At 55.7% G+C, this 19,684-nt stretch overlaps 7 protein-coding genes and 1 non-coding gene across 8 annotated transcripts; 6 read left to right on the forward strand and 2 right to left on the reverse strand.

Annotated features, from left to right (window-relative positions):
* The first annotated feature begins 200 nt into the window (after positions 1 to 200).
* GGS23DRAFT_197288 (glycoside hydrolase superfamily) lies at positions 201 to 3,379 on the forward strand. Its single transcript, XM_051511756.1, has 4 exons — positions 201 to 214; positions 331 to 545; positions 594 to 1,044; positions 1,145 to 3,379. The coding sequence occupies exons 2-4, from the start codon at positions 453 to 455 to the stop codon at positions 2,941 to 2,943; spliced, it is 2,343 nt and encodes a 780-aa protein (XP_051376516.1). The 5' UTR covers positions 201 to 214; positions 331 to 452; the 3' UTR covers positions 2,944 to 3,379.
* Positions 3,380 to 3,448: 69 nt separating this feature from the next.
* Positions 3,449 to 3,519, reverse strand: GGS23DRAFT_t11. The gene has a single exon. It is a non-coding gene; the product is annotated as a tRNA-Gly (tRNA).
* Positions 3,520 to 4,840: 1,321 nt separating this feature from the next.
* Positions 4,841 to 6,399, forward strand: GGS23DRAFT_550085 (uncharacterized protein). Its single transcript, XM_051515265.1, has one exon. It carries the CDS (start codon positions 5,156 to 5,158, stop codon positions 5,906 to 5,908), a length of 753 nt encoding a protein of 250 aa, XP_051376517.1. The 5' UTR covers positions 4,841 to 5,155; the 3' UTR covers positions 5,909 to 6,399.
* On the forward strand, positions 6,017 to 7,432 carry GGS23DRAFT_197399 (S-adenosyl-L-methionine-dependent methyltransferase). The gene is made up of 2 exons (XM_051511758.1): positions 6,017 to 7,284; positions 7,347 to 7,432. Exon 1 carries the CDS (start codon positions 6,124 to 6,126, stop codon positions 7,156 to 7,158), a length of 1,035 nt encoding a protein of 344 aa, XP_051376518.1. The 5' UTR covers positions 6,017 to 6,123; the 3' UTR covers positions 7,159 to 7,284; positions 7,347 to 7,432.
* Positions 7,300 to 9,548, forward strand: GGS23DRAFT_550089 (uncharacterized protein). Its single transcript, XM_051515266.1, has 2 exons — positions 7,300 to 7,510; positions 7,840 to 9,548. Exon 2 carries the CDS (start codon positions 7,857 to 7,859, stop codon positions 9,141 to 9,143), a length of 1,287 nt encoding a protein of 428 aa, XP_051376519.1. The 5' UTR covers positions 7,300 to 7,510; positions 7,840 to 7,856; the 3' UTR covers positions 9,144 to 9,548.
* A 918-nt stretch (positions 9,549 to 10,466) lies between these two features.
* Positions 10,467 to 13,620, forward strand: GGS23DRAFT_550093 (uncharacterized protein). Its single transcript, XM_051515267.1, has 2 exons — positions 10,467 to 12,736; positions 12,788 to 13,620. The coding sequence occupies exons 1-2, from the start codon at positions 11,116 to 11,118 to the stop codon at positions 13,462 to 13,464; spliced, it is 2,298 nt and encodes a 765-aa protein (XP_051376520.1). The 5' UTR covers positions 10,467 to 11,115; the 3' UTR covers positions 13,465 to 13,620.
* Positions 13,621 to 14,899, reverse strand: GGS23DRAFT_550100 (uncharacterized protein). The gene has a single exon (XM_051515268.1). The coding sequence runs from the start codon at positions 14,493 to 14,495 to the stop codon at positions 14,208 to 14,210; it is 288 nt and encodes a 95-aa protein (XP_051376521.1). The 5' UTR covers positions 14,496 to 14,899; the 3' UTR covers positions 13,621 to 14,207.
* A 3,374-nt stretch (positions 14,900 to 18,273) lies between these two features.
* Positions 18,274 to 19,574, forward strand: GGS23DRAFT_602724 (S-adenosyl-L-methionine-dependent methyltransferase; the record flags this gene model as incomplete). Its single annotated transcript, XM_051519364.1, has 3 exons — positions 18,274 to 18,682; positions 18,771 to 18,975; positions 19,100 to 19,574. The coding sequence occupies 3 exons, from the start codon at positions 18,274 to 18,276 to the stop codon at positions 19,572 to 19,574; spliced, it is 1,089 nt and encodes a 362-aa protein (XP_051376522.1).
* Positions 19,575 to 19,684: the final 110 nt, after the last annotated feature.

Here is a 19,684-nt window from a genome sequence, read left to right on the forward strand (position 1 = left end):
GATTCGGTCTACGGTCCCGTTCAGGATGGCGCGGCGCCTTCCTATGGAGGGTCTGGGAGATTAGGAAAGGGAGTATGATGAAGAGTGATACGCCTCGACACGTAGTGTCGTAGCACCATCGGCTTCTGTCAGCCTGGTTTACCGGTTCCCCTTGTTCCGGCTAGGACTTGACTCCCACTGTGGGGGACTTCGAACTAGCAATAGGGGTGATCGGGTGCGATATGTCTTCTTATAAGCCTTACCGGCGCTTCCTCTCTCCTTCTCTCCTCCTTTCCTTTCCTCCTTTACCCCCCTCTTTAACTGTCAAGCTGACAAGATACGACCGATTAGCCAGTCGTAGCAGACGATTCGTTTGCGTCCTTTCGTTTAGCTTGTGCGACAGTTACATTCATTACGGTTTCGGCCACGTTACGATCTTTTCATATCCTACGGTTTCTCACTAAGCCTGCGTAATGCTGTCTAAGAACTCGGCTTTTATTGCCGCCCTCTCGGCGACGTCGGCCCTCGCTACTTATACGAAAGACTACAAACTAAACGCCTACTGGGTAAGTGTCCCCCTTCCCCCAAGGAGTCACTCGTGCTCACTCTTATAGGGCCAAGCCGGTCCCAGCACCTATCATCTTTCGGAGGTCTGCAAGTCTGATAGCATCGACTACATCACCGTTGCCTTCGTGAACAACTCACCGGAAAATGGGGGCGACACTGGCTATCCCGGTACCAACTTTGCTGCTCACTGCGCGGCTGAGGTGTATGAGAAGGATGGTCAGAAGTCCAAGCTTCTGAGCGAATGTTCCTTCATCAAGGAGGACATTCAGAAGTGTCAGAATCTAGGCAAGAAGGTTCTGTTGTCGATCGGAGGCGAGTACTCCGCTGCCAGCAACTACTCGGTCTCGACTATTACGAAGGGCCTTGAGTTTGCCGACTTCCTCTACAAGGCTTTCGGTCCCTTCAAGAAGGGCTACAACGGACCACGACCCTTCGACAAGAGTGCTACGGACCACACCACCATCGATGGCTTCGATTTCGATATCGAGCATAAGTTCGGTAAGGCTTATTCATTTCTAGCCGACTCGTCCGGCATAACCAGCGTTCGGCTGGATACTCCCTCTGCACTTCTCTACGCATGGCTAATTCGTTCATATAGCCGATCAGCAGCCGTATATCGCGGTAGTGAACCGCCTTCGCGAGCTCATTCACAATGACAAGCAGAACATCATCCTTACTGCTGCTCCTCAGTGCCCGCAATCCGAGGAGTACTTCCAGATGAAGACCATTCTTCAGAAGGCGCAGTTTGACAAGATCTGGATCCAGTTCTACAACAACCCGGCTTGCGACGCTACTACTAGCGCCTTCAACTACGATGACTGGGAGAATTTTATTGCCGGCGGCGTCAATAGCGGCGCCGAGCTCTTCATCGGTCTTCCTGGCAGCGTTCTCGCCAGCACATTCGGTAGTGGCTACATCACCCCCAATCGCGCGCAGGAGATCGTCTGCAAATACAAGACCAGGAGCCACTTCGGAGGTGTTATGCTGTGGGATGCGTACTACGCGTCTGTGAACCTAGACCTGGCGGGAAATGCATACTATGACTCGGTCGCTGCGGCCCTGCGATGCGGCGGCTGCTCTGGTGATATCTGCCCCCCTGAGACGACAACAAGCTCGACGATATCTTCGACGACGACTACGTCTACTAGCTCTTCTACTACGTCCACTAGCTCCACCTCGTCTACCACCAGCTCCTCTACCAGCTCCACCACGTCCACTAGTTCCTCCACTAGCTCATCCACCACCAGCTCCTCCACCGCCAGCTCCTCCACCAGCTCGTCTACCAGCTCCTCCGCTTCTTACGTCGTCTCCTCTACGACCTCCACGTCCAGCTCCACTTCCAGCACAATCACCAGCAGTACCTCGAGCTTCGATTACCCTACTGCATCGAGCACCGCCACGACGTCAAGCTCGACTAGCAGTTCTGAAATTATCAGCAGCTCCGAAACCGCTAGCAGCTCCGCGACTAGCAGTTCCGCGATCACTAGCAGCTCTGTAGCTACTAGCACCTCTGCGGCTACTAGCAGCTCCGCGACTACCAGCAACTCTGCTAGTGCTGGTAGCTCAGAGACTGCCGGCTCGACAACCTCCAGCTCGACGAGCACCGACAGCTCATCGAGTGCTTTCTCCTCCACCGCCACATCGACCTCGGGCTCGTCGCACCCGACGCTCTCGGGCACCGGTTCGGGTTCCGCAAGCGCGACCGTCACCTCCAGCGCCAGCGTCATCAAGTATCCCGTCGCGAACTCGACTCTACCGAGCTTCATCACGAGCAGCACCTCGGTCAAGTACACGGCGAGCACCGTCTACACCACGACGACATACACGGTGACGTCGTGCGCGCCGACCGTGACCGACTGCCCGGGCAAGGGCACCGTCGTGACGGAGACGATCCCGCTGTACACGACAGTGTGCCCGGTGACGGAGACGGCAACGGAGCCGACGGGCGCGCCCTCGACGGTCACGAGCACGCAGTACGTGACCAAAGTCAGCGCGGTCTCATCCTCGTCTGGCGCCGGCAAGCCCACCCACACGCCCGTCAAGTATCCCGTCGGCGACAGCGGCAACGACCACGGCGGCCACGACTTCGAGGCGGCCAAGTCGAAGACGACGACGCCCAAGCCCTACGACACGGCCATCCCCACCCCGCCCGTCTACCTCCCCAGCACCCTCACCGTCTCCGTCTACCCGACGCACAAAGGCGGCTACGCCAACAGCACCACCGCCAAGACGACGCTGACTACGCCCCCCTACGGCGCCGGCACAGGATACCCCCACGTGACCCTGTCGGCGACCAGCACCACCGTCGTGCCCACCGCGCCCATCGTGACCGCTGGCGCGGCGAGGGCCGCCTCCCTCAGTCTCGGCCTGCTGGCCGTTGTGGCTTTCATGCTATAGTAGGGCGTGTAGGTTTGACGAGAGAGGGATAGATGAGAAGGGGTGTACGGACGGGATTAGTATCTGCTATGTTAACGTGCTGACGGGTTTAATGGAGAATGTCTTGTATACCTATACAGCCGGGACTCTGATTCCGATGTGTTCGTAGGTAGGTATATAGGAACGAAGGGAGTTGATATGCTTCAAAACGCGGCTCCCGCCATCATGGCCCGGGAAGCCAATTTTCATACCTACGTGGTTGTAACCTAGATATCAATAATTGTTATCTGGTGGCGAGCAGAGTTGATCGTAAATGGGTTTGTGCGAGGGAGCTACGCGGTCAGAGCCTAACCCCTCTCTTCCGAACATATATCATATCATATGGGTACAGTAAGTACGGGTTGCATTTCGGCAACGCCTCACCAATTTTATCCTCCAACTCAGGAGCAAAAATCAACAAAGTGAATCTCTAAGCAGGGACTTCGCTGAGAGAAGTCTAGTACCAAAAGAATTGCATTGGAAAAAATGCATCAGCCGCGAATCGAACGCGGGGCCCATCGATGGCAACGATGGATTTTACCACTAAACCACTGATGCTGTCTTTGACACGTGTTGTGACAATTTTCTGTGTATCCAAATTTATATACCTAGGTGGAGAAGTCCACCCATCGGCCAAATACCGGACAAGGTATACTATAGTAGGTCTAACTCATGACAGCAATGGCCACCGCCACTAACTTAACTTACCTACCTACCTGCGTTCCCTCCCTCGAGCCATATCGCCGTGCCCTCCAACAATCCAATATATCCAGACACAGACATCGGTTAAGCTACGGTTGGTTATCTGTGGATACCCGGTCGATGATGTACCGGATGGATTTAATTGCTGGGTATATAGGTAGGTACCTGCCTCAGTGTTTAACCGGAGACAGGACCACAATGAGCCCGCAAAGTAAGCCTGCATAGTGGCTTGCCTTGAACAAGACACGCCTTCGCGTTCGACGACTTACAGTAACCAACCTGAGACTGAGAAAATATCGACAACCAAACGTCTAGATGCGTACCGAGCGTGACATAAGTACCTCCCTGCCTTCGGTAACCTGTAGGTGCGACAAGAGTACCCTTCGCTGCAGACACATGCCCAAAGCACCCAAGATACCTACAGACATTCCATTGGGTACCCGACCTCTTTACAGAACAGGAAATAAACTGCGACACGGGCCAATGTGATGGACTTCCACCCATTACCACGCCGAGGAGCGACCAATAGTCTAACCGTCTTCCATCGTTCCAACCCAGCGTAGGCTTATCCCCTATTATACGTGGACACGGCCATCGCGGGCACAGCTACCGTTTTAGACATGCGTAGTAACGCAAAAAGCATATTGCAGTGAGAAGGTAGAAGACAGCTGGCGACCAGAAATGCGTCCCTGCCAGACCGTAATTTCGGTTGTCTTGTCTCTAACACCATGCTCCCCGGCGCTCGAGTGCTCTTAGTTGTCGACGATGCGAGTATTGGGTTGGTAGATTTGTCTCGGCTGGACGCCACCGGTTCGATCAAGGTGCTCTCTACCGTAGATGCAACTAGGTAAATTGTGCCGATGTTAACCAGCTTGTTTAGGAAACGGGGCACCGGTGATCTGTTACCTGTTGGTTGGGTTGTTAGCAATAGCAACAGAAGTCAGAAGAGAAGTACAACTAAAAATTCCGAGGCATAATTCATCGCCATTACATCGTTTACCACCCCAATACTACCTATGTAACATACCAAGACAAACAACCGAGCTCATAACTCACTCGCACTGTGCCGGAGTAGAAATCATTACTGGATAGAAACCATTCTAGTTGGAGAGGTTTTGTAGAGGTAGAGTTTTTCCAAGGTCACATTTACCAGTTGAGGAAACGCATATAAGTCAAATGTAGCTCAGGTTGTAGGTACCGTCTGCCCTTCTTACATGCACAATTCCTATAGACCTCAACATGCTGGGCCCTCCCTCTTCCCATCATCTAGAGCATTCCGAAGGAAGGCGCACGCGTCGAGATCCCCCGAGATAATCAGGCGAAAAATTTTCTCTTCCTCAAGGTCTTCCAGGAGAATGTCAGTATTATTACAATAGTAGTAGCATCACCTATCTCGCCTCTCCTCTCCCGCATGCGCCTACTACTACACATCCATCCCGGTGACATTTTGGGTCTAGCACGACAGTTATACTGAATCAGCCCGTTACTAACGATGCCTCCACCCTTATATAGTAGCGACCGGCGGCCCTATCCGGCGCGCGTTGATGAAGACGACGTCAGGGGTCTGGCACAATACCGCTGTCAGGGAGGCGTTGTGAGAAAAGGCACCCTCGTTGAGATTGCCCGCAGGCCGCGGGGAAACGGCCAGTTCCTGGGTTTCGCCGATTTCCTTCATGTCGCCCTTGTGTATCGTCATGAAGATGGCCGCATTATGCTTTGCGGAGTCCCCTTTGCCCGTACCCGGCATACCGAGGGTCTTCTCCCGTTCAAGAGAAACGAAGTTTATGCCATCCTAGAAAGCACCGAGGACGACGACAGAGCCATCGAGGTACAGGCCGCGATCAAAGTGCCCGCCGACGATATTATCAAGATCCGCGCCTTCCAGATAACCAACGCCACGTATCCCGAGCATCGTTGCAGAGAGGAGCAGGACGCCGAGAACCGAGGCGTCCTCACCCAACGATGGAAAATAATCACCTCGTATAAAAACGAGGAAGACAGGCGCCACGGAAAGATAAGCAGCCGCCAGATCGTCCGTGTCCGGGAGGACGAAGCACAGGAAAGCCTACGCATACCGAGTGAGGCTCTTATAAATCGGTGGCGCGGAGGCCGCGCACGAGGCGGCTCGTATATTGGGGGGCAGCTCCGTCAAACGGCGATCATATTAGATGACGAAAACCGGCTGGAAGAGACAGAAGAGGAAGGCCGGGGGGGGTTAACGTATTCCTTCGCCGATAGTAAGTGATTTTATGCCGTCTCTGATCGGCTCCCTTTCCTATTCGTATTCGTCTCGCTCCCCGTAGAGATACCCGCTAACCTTACCCCTTAGTGTTCTGCGGCGCGGGTGGTGCTTCCGTCGGGGCCCGGGCAGCCGGTTTTCAGCCAGTCCTTGCCTGCGATCTATGGGCGAGCGCCTGCGCCACTTACCGGCTAAATTTCGCCAATGTAGACGTACGAGAGATGGAGGTATTTGACTTTATCGTCGATAGAGGCCCGGCGTCCTTACCGCCCATCGACATCTTACACGTGTCGCCGCCGTGTCAAGTGTGGAGCCCGGCGCATACGCGAGTCGGACGAGACGACGACGCAAACCTCGCCGCGCTCTTCGCGACGGCGCAGATCCTGCGCGCGTTGCGGCCGCGCTTCGCTACAGCCGAGCAGACCTTCGGCATCCACCACGCTCGCTTCCGGGCGTATTTCCACGCATTTATAGCCGCCTTCACTGCTCTCGACTATTCGGTCGCTTACCGCGTGGTTAACCTCGCCGAATGGGGGGTCTGCCAGCCCCGTCGCCGCCTCATCGTCATCGCTGCCGAGGTCGGTGAGCGCCTGCCCCCGTTCCCCCAGCCGACGCATGCGCGAGATGGTGGCCCTCGCGGACGAGGGGGAAGAGGCTTGCCCGGATTCCTCACAATCCGGCAGGCGTTGCGCCCGCTCGAAATCCGGGAGCGACGGGGAGCGCAGATAACACTGCACGACGTGCTAGCCGCGTCGGACCGCGCCGCCCGCGTGCCGACACGCTTCCCGCGCCCGCCGTACGACGCGGACCGCCCGCTCCAGCGCACAATGACGACGGACGGTGGCGGCAATTACCATCCAACCGGGACACGAGACTTCACCTTACGAGAATACGCTTGCATTCAGGGATTCCCAGTCGGGTACCAGTTCGCAGAGCCCGGGATTCGAAAACAGATCGGTAACGCGTTCCCGCCAACCGCTGTCGAGGTTCTATATCGGCACCTGCACCAGTGGCTACGCGAAGTTGACGGGGTGGTTGGGAGCGAAAGAGAGCAGCTGGGTAGGAGGCCCGCCGCCGCCGACGGTGACTTGGTCATGCTAGACTACGATCCAAGGTTGGTGGTCGCGGTAGACGACGACGACGATGACGACGACAGCGATGATGACGTTGTGATAATAGATCGCGTCTCGAGGTCGCGGTCGAGTTCGACGAGTTCGGCAACTCTCTCAATTGGGAGCGGAGTTGGCGCCGAATAACGAGATTAAGGCAATAGCCTAAGTAACCAGGGCGGTCGCTCTATGCAGACGGGTCATGTGATATTGCGTGCATTACACGGACTTGGCGACATACAACCACCTTATCCGCGTCGATGTCATACCCCGGTCTGTTACCGCCCTGAATCACTATTCGTTGATGCGTTCGACTGATTTCCGTCCTGTGACAGGAACTCCTCATCCTCTCACATCCCCAACATACGAGTAGGGACCTACATCGACGTGATACGCGGTCTGTCTCTCTTAATAAAGAGATACCTACCAAGTTAGCCTATTGCGTCCCCATACCCGCCCGCTGGTTTCACGACGTGCTCAACCACATAATCGACACGTGGTAGGTAAATACCCCTTGGCGTCTAGGCGCGGTCCTAGGCACGGTCTCCATTCTCTAGTCTAGGCTGCTGCCTTAGTTGAGACCAACTCCGAGGCGTATTTCCCTTCGCCGAATGTGCGTATAAATCCCCAGGAACAGAGAGCATCAAAATATGGCGCGCGCGCGCGCACATTTGACCCGACTTTCTTCCTACCTCTATACTCGAAGTAGGAGCCTAACCTTCGCGCCGTTCCCCACACAAGGATCAAGGATCTTTTCGCGCATCTCTTGTTGATGAGACATCATTGAACTCTTCGAACTAGGCGCCGAGGCTAACAAACACCGAGAAGCTGCACACAGGCTCGATATGGAAGCATCATGGCTGACGCTGTCACAACTAACGCTGTCGCCCGATACAGAGTCTCAGCTCAACACGAAGCACGGTCTGGCTCCTACTTCTTACGAGGGCGAGAAGCAGGCCATGAAAGCGCTCAGTAGAGGTCTGGCTAGTCTAAGCGTTGACGCTCCGGCCTCTTTCCCGCAGTTTTCCCGACTTCCGCCAGAATTGCGCCGGAACGTCTGGCGCCAAAGTTGGGGGCACCGGAACGCCGAAGTCGCGCGGACATCTCTTGGCGTCCGCGCCAGCGATTCCGATTTCGTTTTCCATGACGCGCTTTATGGTGGTGCTTCTCATTTTCGCGCCAGCTATGCCCGTGTCGTTCAGCGAGAGTGGGGCGTCAGAGAACCGGATCAGCAGCCAGAACGCCAGTCGCCCTACCAGCCGATCACGTTAACGCGCTGTAAGACCAGTCCGGTCTCTCTCTGGGTGAACCGGGAATCTCGGGACGAAACTTTGAGGTACTTCGAGTTTGCCTTTGCACTGCCCGGCAACGATTCGTCCATGTACTTCAATTTCGGCCTAGACGTTCTCAAGTTTTCCCTTCACAGCCCGCTCTCGGCGGCATTCTCAGTGCCCGACCTACGTCGATTACAGAGACTGTGCATTCCGGAGCTGGTGCCTGCCGCCCCGGGCTTTCCTCAGACCATTCAGGGCTGGGGCGCCGGGGTGGAGGTGTCGCTGCCCGAAGTCGACGACGAGAGCGTGGTGGACTATTCCGAGTTCAGATACGTCTGGAGACTCCTGCGCGAGTGGTTCCCGTCCCTTCGCGAAATACGTCTAGAGCCATTCTACACTTGCAAGCACTACGGCACGTCTAGAGAGCATGACCCCCTTGTCCCAAACTCGCGGTTCGTCGATGACATCGTGTCATTAAATGAGCACTGCCCCTCGTGCGTAGGCGTCCAAAACGCAATCAAGGCCCGCTTCCGGTCGATCGGTCGAACGATAGCCGACGACGGCCACGCGGACCTGGAACGCGTCCTCGACTATTATGCCATCCTGCGACCGGTGTCCAAGGAAGAGACGCTGGTTATCGGCCGGGCCCCCCCGCGCAGTAAGGGTTGCGGAGAGGGAGAACTCGTCACCGTCACGTACCAGGCCATCTACGATGGGGACGCCTATTTGAAAACCGGCTTCGACCCGGCAGCACGGCGGCTGGATTGGCCTATGGTGAGGCGGCAATGCGTCGCCAGGACTCTCGAGCACGCATTAGGCCCGCCCCGGCCGAGCGAGTTGATAGTATGTGAGATATAAGGCCACGCGCTAGCAAGACCCCTCGGGGTTCCCGAGAGCAGCCCTCGATACCCCGATCTCGTCGGAGGGCAGACAATGCACACACATCGTCGCCACGAAGGACCCCGCAACCCAGCTAGCGAGGGGCCTGGAGAATTCAGGCAGTCAAGACCGATAGAAGGATATACTAAAGTGTTTATATATATATGTGTGTGTGCGTGTGTGTGTGTGAAGTCGATCCGAGTGTGATCTGAGACGGTGAGGGTGGTGATTATTTGAGCCCGAGTGTTCCATCGCCCATCAACCATGAGTAACACCGCCTCAAATATGAACAGTTACTTCCCGTTTGGAAGCCCAAGCGGAGAAGCTGCCCGTATATTTCTATAGATAAACTCACAAAGGCAGATTCAATAATACGTGTTACGGACCTCTAAATCTAGAACAGGGGCGGCAGGCAGATCTTGTATAGTTGATACCTCTTTGCAGAGGTGTGTCTTGGGTACCTAAGGTAAATGCCTGGCACCTAAGCAAGGCCTCATTGCCGCCTCCCTGCCACAGAGACGCCGAATAGGCACGCGTCTCGGAACGCGTGTGTAGTGCTGCTGTGGGCGTGCCTTTCGAGCACAAGTATCTGTCTCATGAAGTTGATCTATACACCTAAGAACCTCAGGCACCCCATACCTATGCCCGTAGGCCTCTTCAGTGAGACACATACTGCTAAGTCACATCCTATCAGAGGCTTATAGGCGGGTTAGTACCTAGGACAACTAAGGAGAGTGCCTAACAGGTACCTAAGAGTGATCCCATGGCCTCGCTTATCGCCTTTGGTCAGGTACCCCCACCTGCCTCCAGGCAGCCGAACGAAGGCCGCAAGCAAGCACCTACCTTAGACATCTCCAAGCAGGCAGGGACAGTTTCTCCCTACGGATTAGATAGGAGGTACCTGCTTAGGTACCTCAAAGGCGTGCTTAGGTATTACGTGCCTCAAGACGGGCACCTAAGGTACCTATACCTAAGGCACCTAACGTACCTATGTACTGAGAACTGGCAAGAGGTACGTACCCCCGTGAATAGGGGTTCGGTTTCTCGTGGCAACCTCAGTCGAGGTTCCTATAATCAGAACCTCAAGGGAAAGTGCCACCGAGCCTCCTATGAACTTCGAGCACCTTCCCTCCATCGCCAGAGCAACCCCTTCTTATGTTCGCAGCTGCTCGCGTCTTCTCCTCGTTTCTCTGTTTATCCCCATCTCTCTCTCTCTCTCTCTCTCTCTCTCTCTCTCTCTCTCTCTCTCTCTCTCTCTCTCTCTCTCTCTCTCTCTCTCGATCTACCCTAGTTATATCTAGGCTCCCTGGCCCCTTCTCTCTCCCTCTCTCTCTCTCCATCTTCATCCTCTTCGTCAATCAGTCTTGGTAAGTCGAAACTCCTGTGTTTTCTCGTCCTGCCATCCTAACCTCCCTGCGGGGGCGGTCTTTTCATTACCATCGCGATGAATATCTAGATTGATGTGCCCTCTGTTGCCATCCCCTCCTCGCCCTTATTCTGAGTCATCGTCTGTTTCAATCCCCTACAAGAACGCGAAGAACTTGCGCAGGCTTCATTTCTCATCGGTGATCTCGTCGGAGGTGTCATGTGAGGTATCAACATCTTCCCAACCTAATTAAGGCGTGGCGACTCTCTTGAGCACACTTCGCAATCTCACAGCACTCCCAAGGCAAGGCGATCCTATCTCCCACAGTGCTCTATCTGATGCAAAGATATCGGTGATTTCACAAATCTTTCCCCTTTTTATGAGTTGAGACCACATCCTCCGGGACGCTAGCTTTTCGTTCCTCAAGCTTCTCGTGACTTCAAACTTGCATCCCGCTCCAGCTGAACACGTTTAAGCGTGCGGACTCTGCTTACACACTTAACGTGTATTAAACAGCTTCACTCTCTCGTCCTATCATTCAGGGCTTCTGGAAACACGTCTGTCCGTACTGATTTATCCAGCACGATGGCCGAATCCCCGCAGGGCGAGTTGCCAGGAGCTCAAGCTCCGGCTGCCCAAGAGTTCGTTCCGGCCCGTACCGAATTGAAAACCGACGTCCTTGACGCTTCGTTCGTAACCCGCACCTTCCCCGACATGTCTTTCAATTCGAGCGTTGTCGGTCTCTGCGCGGTTCCTTACGAGAGGGCTGGAATGGCTGATCTTGGCTGGCACATCACCGACTTTTTGGCCTTCAAGACTCTCCTCGTCGCCGAGACTTCGGTAAAATCCCAGACTTGGCTATCGCAGTGTGACATTAGCAATGTCGTCAAGGCCAGTCCCGAGAAATATGTTCATGGACAGGATGGTCGCGTGGTCAAGGGTGCCGCCACGACCGTTTTTTACGCCGATGAACGAGGAAGACTCCAGCCCCGTGCTGACCATATCAAGGTCGAGCCGTCTGCCGAGAAGCTAATGGTTGATTTCTTCTCGACTATTCTGAAAGAGGCTCAACATGCCAGAGAGAAGGGTCACCCTCTGGTCATCATTGTCTGTGGCCTCACGTCAGTTGAACAGGATGTCTACTTTGGCAAAACCGAATCAAAGTATCGCTTCACCAGTACCCAGATCCGCCATACTATTGGCAATGATGTCGATGTTATCATGATAACACCCTCCCAATTCTCAGAAGGTTGGCAGGTTAACCCTGCTTTCTGCCGTTCGCCAGTCGACAACGTACGCGCAAGCCGCACTGAATTTCTCGCAAAGCAATTCGGTGGTGTTTTCGCAAAGGATATTGTCGAACGGTTTCTCGGTTGGTCTTGCCCGTTCTTGGATCAAGATCGGGTTGACGAGAAGGTCAAAGAGGATCGGTTTCTGGGTCCAATCAAACCCTCGGAGGAGCAGAAGCAGGCCGCCGACGCCTTGAAGGTTAAGTTACATAGCGCCCTGGCTGGTCGATTATCCCTCGGACACGGTGACCACGGTTTCAATTTCGATTCCGAGAGAGACGATTGGACGAAGCTGATCGGCCCCCGTGCCCACCGACCACTCGAGCATTACCAGCGCAAGTGGGAGAAACTCGGAATGAGTCCTGTGACCACGACGAGCGAGAAGGTCAGCCTCTTCGGGAATGCCTTTGGCGGAAACCGGGAATCGCAAGTTAATCACATTAAACATCTCGTCCAGGAGTCGTTTCAGGCTTGGCCTCGCTACTGGGCCTTGCCATTTGGCCGGAAGGCAAAGGAGGTGTTCGATCTATTCCTCCTGAATAAGCGTCCCGATGATCGCGACTGTCGTGAGATTTTCAACATCATGGAGCACCGCGCTTCCACAGCTGTTCTAGCGGACACGGTGGTGAAGTATCTTGCTCTTCCAGTGCCGTACAACGAGCGATGTAAGGACTGGAACGAATCGAGATGGACGGATGAGTCGTCGGACGAAAACCAGCGAGCTATCAACCGGCCGTACGCAGAAATCAGCAAGCACATTCCCCTAATTAACGTGCCGCCGGATGTAAACCCAAACCAGCTCAGCAAAATCCAGAGCCGCTTAGAGGTTCCGGCAACCTACATAGCTGTGTCTCTACGTCTTCGTTACCTCACTCATGCCGAAGGTCTCGAGGCTGCGGAAAAGCATATCGTTGATCGTAAGTCGGGCGATAGCTGATCGCTGTTCGCCATCGCTAACACACGGGTAGTTTTCAGGGAGATCAAGATCCAACAGATAAAGCTGCTGGTGGAAGACCCCGGAGTCTGTGCGACATGCGCAGTCTGGCTTAAATTAATTGGCATGCCTATTCGAAGTCTCGACGCTGCAACGGCCTCGGTAGACCTCGATGAAATTCCGGTACGAGCCACGGCCGACCTGCCCATCCGGCGTGGTATGGAACCCACAGCGTCAACCTCAGGTGTAGGGATCTCAGCTTCGACTCACCGACGAGGAGATGCCGTCTCAGTGCTGATTCAGGAGGCCGCATTGCGGCTTGATCCCGATAAGGAGATCAAACTAGCTCGTCAGGAGAGGCAGGAACTCGTAAATGCTCTGTTGCGTTCGACACCTGGCCAGAACAGCCACATCGCGGACAAGTTGAAGGGAGTCTTAGCATACTTAGACTTCATGGAGGGCGTGGCCAAAAAGAAAACCGAAGAGGAAGGAAATGCACAGAATGGCGTCGGAATACCCGGACAGCAAACCAACGTACCGGAACCTTGTATCGGCCAGCAATCCCAGGCCGTTAGCGAGCGTGCGGACCAGCAGCCGGCGATACCTACGGAGCTCACACAGTCGGGGCAATCGGCTCGAGAACCTACGGGACAGAAGGCCTTTGTCCCGAGGGGCCAGCCTGGTAATGATGAGCTAGGCGGCGGATGGTAGAAATCGACACGATAACGCACCGCCGGTCCTAACTCTTAAGGCAACCGCCCTACCTTTAAGCAGGCATACAGGGTTCATCTTGAAAATGTGGAAAGTGTCGTTGTGAAGATGGTTAATTTCACGGCGACGAGCCACGCCTTTTGCCTACAGGATTTCTTTTTTTTTTTTCGAGGCATTTCGATGACACAGCCCGATGTATCGAGATTCGGCCCTAGGCTAGGACAGACGGACAAGACGATTTGATGTTCTATCTAGCGCGGCCCGAGGGTTTGCGGGATGACGAGGCGATAACTAGTTTGGTAATTGAACCGGTGCACACACGCGCGCGTGGGCACATGTACATACTAGGCTTATCAGCCGACTGGCGGTGATACCTTGTGTTGGGTTAGATGGGCGTGGTTAGGAGTTATGACTGTTGCTTGCCGGCTGCGAGACATAGATAGGGATAGACAGATCGATAGGTGGTGATCTACCTATCTAAATCCAGACTGGCGAATTCTCCCCTAATCTTGGATGTTCGTCCCCGCACTTCGCAAGGAGAACCCGTCTAGTCCTATACCTAATACTTCCTCATCACAACATGGTCCAATTGTAAGGTCCAGTGGAGCCGGTCCACTCCTCCTCAAGTCACGGAGCTGTTACAGGGTGGTGTGTCGGCTAAGGCCGCGGTCGTTCACGTACCTTCCTTCGCATTGCTATTACTACCGGTATTTCTTTCGCTGCCGAAATCACTTACGGTTTCCTCATCTCCTGCTACCGTCCCGCCCGTAGTCGTACCAGGGCCGGCGGCACCGACGTCGGGGGCCGGGGGCCGGGGCCCCCCGCTGGAAGACGAACAGGGCCTCGTCTCTGCCGGGGAAGCTGGGCAGCGCAATCTGGGCGACGCGGGCCCAGGCGTCGGCGCCGCTCTCGCGCTCGCGCTCGCGCGCCTCGACGTACTCGTCCGTGCTCGCGCCGGGGAACCCCGTGTACCCGTTGCAGTTCTGCGGGCTGACGACGGCGAGCGTGTCGTCGGCGTAGGCGTCCATCATGGCGCGCGTGAAGTCGCCCTCGCGGACGCCAGCGGGGTTGTCGTCGTCGACGACAGGGTGGATGAGGAGGAGGAGGGCCTCGTCGGGGTCGACGGCGGGGTCTTCTGCTGCTGCCGCTGGTGCGCCGGCGCGGGTAGCGTCTCTAGGCCGGCGGCGGCGGGCAGCGCGCTCGCGCAGGAAGGCGGCGCCGTCGGCGACGACGGTGTCGGAAACCCAGCGCACGCGCTCCAGGCCAGGAAGGCCAGGTACAGGTTCGGCGGGACGGCGGCGGGTCTAGCCGGGGCGCTTTTGCTTTTGGCGCTGGCGCCACCGTTGGCCGCGGCGGCGGCGGGGCCCGCTGCAGCAGGTGCCTTCGTCTCGTCCTCCTGGCCGCTCTCTGTCTTCTTCTTTTTCTTCTTCTTCTTGTCCCTGTGCTTCTGCCTCGGGACGGCGAGCTGCGCGGCGAGCGCCGGGTGCAGGTAGTGCTTCGCGAGCAGGTAGGCGGCGGCGGCGGCGCGGAGGCTGGCCTCGCGCGCGTTGGCGCGGAGCGAGCGCAGGGCCGCCCGGGGTCGAGGTGTACGGGTCGAAGACCGACGGGCACGCGTCGACGTCGGGGCGCGGGGGGCGGCGGGAACGGGGTTAGGGCGTGCGCGCCGCCGGATGAGGGCGACAAAATGCTGGACCTCGGCCAGCGTCACGCTGGCGACCGCGTGGTAGGTAGACGTAGGGGTCGCGCGCGAGCAGCGCCGCCGCGCGCTCCTACAGCTCCGCGTCCGCTACACGCCCGGGCCCCAGCCTGGGGAGCCCTCGCAGTACGTGAAGGCCCGGCTCGCGGCCATGGCTACTCGCTCGCTGGCGGGATCCCGGCCGGGGTCTGGGTGCTCGTGTGCAAAGCATAGATAGTGAGGTAGAGGCGAGGCCGCTGCCCTATTTAAGCGGATATCTGTAGGTGCCTGTCATAGGAAGTACTTACCTGGGTACCTCCATAGGCAGATAACGTCCAGTCAGATCGCCGATGATAAGCTTACATGTTATCGATAAAGTCTCTCATCTGATAAATAATTATGTACCTTTGTACTTATCTCCTCGCGCGCGGGCTAAAGAGGCACGACGCGTTAATACCCCTGAGCTTCGACAGCACCACCAAAGCCAGGAGGAAAATCAACCTCGCATTCCTAACCATTTTATCTTTTCCCGCAAAGTATGAAAATATCCGAAAGAAAAGGAGAAGAAAGTAGCAAGACCCTACATACGCAGGTCGGACATCCACGTATAGCCTGGCTATGGAGTGGACTTTATTGGGTACCGTCACGATGGTCGTGTTTGTGGCATACCCAGCTTCCAGTCCCTGTTGGGCGCTCACCTCGGGGGAGAGAATTCGGACGCAAACAAACCGCCCTTAGTTGCCGCTTCTAAATTACGGGCTTCCCCTACTCGCAAGACTCAGTCGCCTGCTAACTCCCAGCAAGTCGGGCGATGTGAGGTATTCTACTAGAGGTGCCTCGGCTGATGGTCTTTCTACCTCCTTGCCAAGAATGCCTTATTTCACCCCATCTACTCTCCTTAGGGCCGTAAAGGGTTCTAGGCTATGTAACCTCAACGCTGCCCTTGTCATACTGTATGCATTCCGCATACGGAAGAGCCGTTTGCGAATGTCCGGCCCGCAGCCTTTGCCCCTTCACCCGATTCGGCGCTGCCGGCTCTTTGCTGGCTGTACCGACGCTATGTAGCGTCGTCTCCCAACCTCCGCTGAAGCGGCTTACGTAGGGTGCTAATAATAGGGCGGCCACTCGGTTCGGCGACCTACGCCGATCTGCTGAAGAATAAAGAATGGGCCTGGTCTGCTTAGAACGACGGGTGTTCGGGGGCGTTGTTACAGGATGAGCACCGGAGAAAACGCCTGCGGTCTCCCACCCCATTAGTGAGCCCCGGTAGCAACCCACCGGCCAAGCCCTCTGCTAACTTTTCACTCTCAAGTCGTATCTCTCCCCTTGCTTGCCATCGGGCTCTTGCATCGGCAGCGCTATGGGGTTGAGCAGCCCGTAGCAAACTACAAGCAGCAGGGCCTGGCACCTATCTAGTTCCGCTGCGTAGTCACCAACAGCTTACCTCCACCGTATAGTATGCGCTGGAGCCCGGTACATATACCCCCGCGAACGGCCTCCTTATCGAGACGAATGCGTACTAACACCGTAGGGACTCGGCCCGCGCAATAGGGAGTTCTATCCGTGTTTGTGCCTACCGCATGACTGTCTCCCGCTTTGTTTAAATCCCACCTCGAACCGTTGGGCATGACCCCTGAGAAGACTCCTACGTGGATCCCCCGCGGAGCTGTAGCTCATGCTGTGTATACGCGTGTATACATAGGTATAGTCAGCTTTTTGGGCGAGGTGGGGGGCGGACGAGCTTGGTCTCTCCGAAGCTCCTGTCCTGAATCCATAGGCCCCAACGTACATATAATTGTGTGTTGGGATACACCTTCATGGCGGAGAGCAAAGATTGCTCACGAAGCAACGTCATAGTAACTTCGGGTGCTGTGGTGTGGTGATGCTATAGAAATACAAAGTAGGTATGTGCCTAAAACAAGGTAGGTAGGTTGGTTGACTTTCTTTACTGGTCCGTATAGCATCTGTGTGTGTGTGTGTGTGTCTTAGCGCCTGTGTATGTTCCTCACTTACTCTTTCACTCTCACACACCGCACACCCTCCCCTATTTGCGAGATCAGTCTACTCGAGGGGGCTATCCGCATCAAAAAATTACCAAACAGCCAAGAGAGAGAGAGAGAGAGAGAGAGAGAGAGAGAGAGAGAGAGAGAGAGAGAAGGAGGGAGGGAGGAGCAGTGTTGGATACCGTCCCCGGACAGCATTCATTCATCGCCCGGATCTCTTTGTTTATTGCAAATTGGGCGTGTACACCCGCAGATTCGGCCATACAGGCAAGCTGCCGTGTATCGGTGTTGCAGCCCCCATTACGCGGGCATTTCAGTCATCAAGACTTCCTCACCAGCGCTGAAGTCCATGCGGGCATCCGAACTCGATGCTACCGACCGCGTTGATAGCCACATCCCCTCCCCCGAAATGTTTCCCTTTGTTACTCTTCTCGTGGGACAAAGACCGTGGCGTAGACAGGACGGGGCCCAGCCGATTTCAATCGAAAACCACGCGGGTTCCCCATCATCATCCTACGCGGTCAGTCGAGCTGGGCTCGACAGACCAGCTCGGCGATGAGATGCACTTGCGCATGGCTGCTTCGATGTCTTAGACCATTTTTCATCACCTGACCCCCATAACATATAACGACAAAGCCCTTATTCACTATCTAACCCTTCACTAGTATCTCCGCGCTGACCATGGCGGACTTCGACAGTGGCTCCATCCTCCTGGTCTCTCCCAAGTCGCAACACCAGGTCTACGCGCGCGGCTCTCCGAACATAGCGCATAGCATATCGCACTATTCGGCCCTCCCGTTCTCGCCGGCTAAACCTCAAGAGGGCGGAGCCTCGCGATTCCCAGCGGCTCTCCCGCAGTTCCAAATCGACAGCGTCGCGAGCGCCACGAACATCACCATCAACGGTAACAGCGCCCACAACGCGTTCCTTCAGGACTACCACCCCTTTGGGCTACCCCGCCCGTCTACCAGCGGTCCCGCCAGGATTAATGGCCCTCCAGTGAGATTCAACTGGAGTTTGCAATTGATCTCGTCAGGAGCTTGCGACGCCGGGAAGTCTCCAGCACATGGCTATGGGAATGGGAGCTCTAACGCAGATGTCTACTCCATACGCTCGCCACCAACTATTCCTATGACGGAGGAAGACGCCATTGTCGCGCATGGGTATGCGCACGGAGGCGCGCTCGGCTCCCAAGAGCCCGGTGAAGACGCCGAGGCCACTGAGCAAGCAGAGGCCAGGTCGATCGTGGTAGATAGCGAATCGGTCACAGATGCCGGTTACGAGTCTGATATGGCGACAGCAGCGTCCACGTCGCTGTCGTCGAGCATTTTGGATTTCTCCTTCGAAAATGGCCGAAGATACCACAAGTTCAGGGAAGGCCGATATAACTTTCCCAACGACGATATAGAGCAGGAGAGGGAGGACATGAAACACGCCGTCGTCAAACTGCTATGCCAACGGCTGCACTTTGCGCCTATCGGAAATCACCCGAACGAGATTCTCGACATCGGAACCGGCACTGGGATCTGGGCGATCGAGAGTAAGATACGACACTTCTCCTGCTCCCCTCGCCAATGCTCGTTCTCCCCCCCGGTGACGGCCTGACTTGTTAATATTTATATGCGTAGTGGGTGATGCCTATCCTAGCGCCAACGTCCTCGGTATCGACCTGAGCCCTATCCAACCGCAATGGGTGCCACCCAACGTCCGATTCATGGTCGATGATGCGGAAAGCCCATGGCTTCACCCCCTAAACCACTTCAACTACATACACACTAGACACACGGTCATGGCCATTAAAGATTGGGGCGGGCTTTTAAGGACGTCATACGAGTAAGCCCTTTTTTCCCTCCCCCCCAAAGAAGAAAAAAAACCACTCTCTCCGAGTAGTGTTCATCTAGTGAATGGGGTAAAGGAAGAAGAAAAGCGTTGAGAACTAAACGACGCCTCGTTGCAGACATCTAAAACCGGGCGGCTGGATGGAGCTGCAGGAAATCGATCACTTTCCTCTGAGCACCAACGGCAGCCTATCCGCAGACCATCCTGTCGCGCGATACTGGCGATACGTGGACGAGGGACTGGAGAATCTTGGCGTCAACTTCAGATTCTCTCACGAAGGCCGGATTGCGCGGTCTATGCGACAGTGCGGATACGTAAACGTGACGGAGCGCGTGTTCCACATGCCCATCGGCACCTGGCCGAGGAACAAGACGCTCAAGAGCGTCGGGCTGTACTGGAAGATGATCCTGCTCAACGGCGTGCAGGCCATAGCGCTCGGGCCGATGACTCGAGGCTTGCATTGGACGAGGGAACAGGTGGAAACGTTCCTCGTCTCGGTGCGCAAAGGATACGAAGACAACTCGCTGCTCCTGTACATGCCGCTTATCTGCGTCTACGGCCAGAAACCCCCCAAGCCCGGATCCGGCAGCTAGGACATAACTCCCTTTTCTTCCTTCCCCTTTTCCCGAGTGGCGGCGAGAACATAAAACGCATGTAACATATTCGGCTCTGTATGCGTAAAAGCGGAATGGGCGCTGGGCGG

Source organism: Durotheca rogersii (assembly GCF_024521655.1).
Source record: "Durotheca rogersii strain YMJ 92031201 chromosome Unknown GGS23scaffold_2, whole genome shotgun sequence".
In the NCBI taxonomy this organism is placed as follows: domain Eukaryota; kingdom Fungi; phylum Ascomycota; class Sordariomycetes; order Xylariales; family Xylariaceae; genus Durotheca; species Durotheca rogersii.